The sequence below is a fragment of the Ixodes scapularis genome, unplaced genomic scaffold (assembly GCF_016920785.2).
Source record: "Ixodes scapularis isolate PalLabHiFi unplaced genomic scaffold, ASM1692078v2 PGA_scaffold13__105_contigs__length_92229423, whole genome shotgun sequence".
Taxonomy (NCBI): domain Eukaryota; kingdom Metazoa; phylum Arthropoda; class Arachnida; order Ixodida; family Ixodidae; genus Ixodes; species Ixodes scapularis.
The window spans coordinates 13,071,234-13,075,522 of NW_024609839.1; the positions used below are offsets into that span (position 1 = coordinate 13,071,234).

Sequence of the window (4,289 nt, forward strand, 5' to 3'; positions counted from 1 at the left end):
GGAGAAACACGGTGGCAGTCTTCCTCGACGTGGAACGAGCCTACGACGGCGTGCCGCCATCCACTATACTCCGGAGATTGACTGAGATTGGACTGACCGGAAAAATTCAAGTCTTCCTGGCCAATTTTCTTACCGGACGCAAGATCCAGATTCAAGCTGAAGGCGCAGCATCCTCGCCAAGACTGCTTCACAGAGGACTGCCTCAGGGAAGCGTGCTAAGCCCGATTCTCTTCAACATGGTTATGGCACCACTACCGCACTCTCTTCCTTCGACCCCTCTCCCGGTTCAGGTGTCGATCTACGCAGACTACATCTGCCTCTGGGTTACGGGTATCTACACCACGCAGATCCACCGCAGCATACAAAGCGCCGTTCAAGCGGTAGACACCTTCCTGACCAAATCCGGGCTATCCCTCTCCCAGGATAAGACTGTCTGGATGCCGGTACGCGGAAATGGTCGACGTTTTCGCCCCCCTGACATCAAACTGGCAGGAAAACCCCTCACGTGTGTGAACAAACAACGCTTCTTAGGAATTGTCATCACAAGTCGGTTGCGCTGGGCACAAGCAGTGAAAGCGACAACCGCCGTATGCAGGCCGGCCATGAACGCTGTCCGCCACATGACGGGTACCACATGGGGTTGCACAGAACGGACCATCACTAGCGCCCAGTCCGCGCTGGTGACGTCTAGAATCCTGTACCGGCTTCCTTACATGTTCCCGTCCCAGACGGATATGGAGAGGCTGGAGCAAGGGCACAGACGCGGGCTACGTACAGCACTGGGAATTCCCAACGCGGCCAAGAATGCTGTGGTACTCCAGGAGGCGGGAGCAGAGCCGCTTACACTCCAGGCCAGAGCCAGAAGACTCTCCCAGTTAGCCCGGCTCTCTACGACTCTCCCAGGAAGGTGGTTCCTGCAGCGAATCCAAGCTCGGACCAAAGGGTCATGGCACGACACGGTAGAAGATTTCCTAAACATAGCCGGCCCGCTACCGACGATGACGAGCGAAGCAAGGGTAGCGCCCTGGGAAGTTGCCAAGGTATCCATCGAGCTACGGATCAAGCGCCTGCGAGCCAAAAAAGTTGGACCGATCAACGCTCTCAGAGAAGCTGTGGAAAAACACATCGAAGAACGCTACGGTGGTTGGCTGCAGATATACACGGACGGCTTTGTAAACAAGGCTAGAACATCCAGCACGGCAGCTTTCTACATCCCGGAGTTAGCCCTGGAATGGTGCGGCAGGCTACAGGCGCCTACATCCTCCACGACGGCCGAGCTAGTGGCTATTGACAAGGCCCTCCAAGCGGCTGCCCAGCTGTCACCTCACCGGATGGTGCTCCTCACCGACTCAAGGTGTGCCCTCCAGAAACTGGCCAATGCAGAGTGCGCGGATCCCGCGACCACTGCAGCGAGTCAAACTCTATCATTCCTGTTAACCCACGGATCTACGGCATGTTTCCAGTGGATCCCAGGACACACTGGCATTAAGGGCAACGAACGGGCTGACAGTCTGGCCGGTGAAGCTCACCTAGCGCCTCGCACTGTCCCCACACCACCACACCCACAGCAGGCGGCACTCAACGTCCACTGGCACCTTCAAGACAGCAAGCCAAAACCGGCGCTACCAAGAGGTGCGCTGTCCGTCCTATCTCGGGCGGCGCAGACTCTTGTGCGACGCCTGCGCACAAACACGGCCTACACGAATGCTTTCCTTACGAAGATAGGTAAGGGGCAGCACCCACTTTGCTCCCAGTGTAACTCAACAGAGACGGTGGAACACATTCTGTGTGTCTGCCCAGCATACGAAACTCAACGAGCAGCACTGCGCAAAAGACTTGGCAAGAGCGACCTCACAACTAATGACATCCTTGCACCCGACGGTTCCGGACGAAAGTGTCAGATCATCCTGAAAGCCATGTTGGCATTTCTACGAGACACAAAAACCATAACCCGATTTTAATTTTTTTTTTTTTTTTTTTTTTTTTTTTTACGTTACCTGCCATGCCAGCTAGGCTAACCTAGGTGACGTTTAAAACCAAACGACGAACACACACACACACACACTGACGATTAAACCAGTTGAAGTTAGCGCATTGTGTTGTCTCGTTCCTACCCTTCGTCCCTGTCGTGAAGCGCTATTATGTTCTCCAAGTTTCAGTACCAACTCGCCCAAGAATCCGCATTACTCAACTTCAAAAAAACGCCCGCGAAATACAAAAAAATACCGCGTGGCAACTGGCTTCCCCAATCACGGCGTGCGAGCGCGCCGCGAATGTGCGTGCTTTGAAGGCCGGAAAAAAGCACGAAAACGTATTATGTTTCAAACACTTTAACTGGGTGTCTCTCAATGCGCCCGGCAACTTTACAATTAACATCTTGGCCCTTAAAAGAATATTCGAAAGGTTAGCTCAATAATCTTAGTTATTTACATAACCAGGCGCATTAAAAAAATCTGTGCACTTTCTCAAGACACTTGCTAACGACAGTTGATTTCACTCCTGCAGAGCCCTCCGGTGTTTCTTAAGTATGGTGCAAGTTATCTGGGACGCCGTGTATGTCGGGCGTTTTGAATGGAAAGCACGGTCTCAAATTGACCAGAAAAATCGCCGCCTGCATTTAAAAAGCTGACTTTTCAAAGGTGTTTCTTTGAACGGCTGTATTCCAACCTGTGAAATTTCATCTTATACAGCTCCATTCTCGTGAAATGTTAAGAAACGCCGTTGACAACTCAATTGATGATGATAATGCAGAGGCGCCACCACCGGGAGATGCACTCTTAAAAATGAGTCAGGAAATTAACGAGGAAATCTTTGGCAGCTCTATTCCTCGTGAGAATGACGTACCGGCGTCTTCTGAAACTGTATGAGAAAAGCCATAAAGAAGAGGTGCACTGCATTTTTCAACTGAAAGTATGTATGTGTAGCATACAAACATTATGGTCAGTGTTCTTCACGTAATTGATAAGACAGAAATTGAAATCCTACTTATCACTTTATTCAAGTTTCCGAGCCTGCCTCACTGTACACTCTCCTTTGTGATGATGGTATGCCATTACATCCTGCGTAAAAAGAGAAGAGAAAATTAGCCTATGGCCACTCTATAATATAACATCACATAATTCGCTCAAAGGACCACTATGTGAGGAAGGCAAGATAGTAACAACTTCATCCTGACAAAAGGGCGAGGAAAATCGGGCAATATCGTTTCTGAAAACCTGATACCTGAAAGAAGCTCTAACACAGAGCAAACAAAATGATTGGCATTTTCTTAATGCCTCCTTTTCTTTTGCTGTGAACACACATACAAGCCATACGCTATTACACAATCAGTGGTGCGGCTTGATTTATGATAAGTACTTTTTTATATAACTTCGAGCTTTTAGAGAAAATATTCAATATAATGAGTCGGACATAAATGGTTGCTATGAACTATCCTATATATTTACACATTATCTGATATCATAAAAGCACTCGAGCAGGGTAGGGCTGTACTGCATCAGTTATAAATTTCTAACCAATTAAAAGTTGGCATTTATTTAATATATTAGTATTGGTTATTATTCCTTGACAAAGAATAACTGGGCGAGTTGGTACGTTGGTAGTCTTTCAACTCCATCGGATATTCAGGTCCTTTTAACATTTTTTTCATGCTTTTGCTTTTTCTAACTGCTCTGCCTTTTGTAGCGGCTTTCGCCGCCACTAAAAAACGTGACATAGAAACTCACTTTATTCACAACACAAAATCGCAAACTTGGAAAGCATGCCGCTTCGGCATACGCAGAGATCGTCCGTCTCTACGGCACAGGCATCAGCACGGGCAAGAAATCATGCTGCTCGCTCTTGTAACGTTTTTCACGCTAACGCTTTATGAAACAAATCGTTGACGAGAGACTGTTGCAACCACACCTCAGAACTAGCATGACCTGTGATTGCTTGAACTGCCGTCAGACTGTACTTGAACGCTTCGCAAAAGCCTCGTCGGGCGACCGTCGTAGGGACGGCGCCCAGGACAGGCCCTCGGCTGGCCCTCGGTTCCGCCGGACGCGAATCTTTCTCACTCTGAGGAGAAAGCCATAAATTTTGGAGATACGCTCTTTTCAAATAACGAAATAAAACCGGGTAGAGCATAGTGAGAGTCCAGCATAGCTTAGCAAGCACACGGTACAAGACAAAGTTTGAAACAGCGGCGCACTTCGCAGAAACAAAAGGAACTTCCTCACCTTCGCTTGCACCAGTCGGCCATGACTATCCGCCACTTGCGACGCTGTGTCTCACAGCTCTCAGTAATC

General features: G+C 48.9%; 1 protein-coding gene across 1 annotated transcript; it reads left to right on the forward strand.

Annotated features, from left to right (window-relative positions):
- The first annotated feature begins 857 nt into the window (after positions 1–857).
- Positions 858–1,754, forward strand: LOC120843212. Its single transcript, XM_040214487.3, has 2 exons — positions 858–1,354; positions 1,464–1,754. Exons 1-2 carry the CDS (start codon positions 999–1,001, stop codon positions 1,531–1,533), a joined length of 426 nt encoding a protein of 141 aa, XP_040070421.1. The 5' UTR covers positions 858–998; the 3' UTR covers positions 1,534–1,754.
- Positions 1,755–4,289: the final 2,535 nt, after the last annotated feature.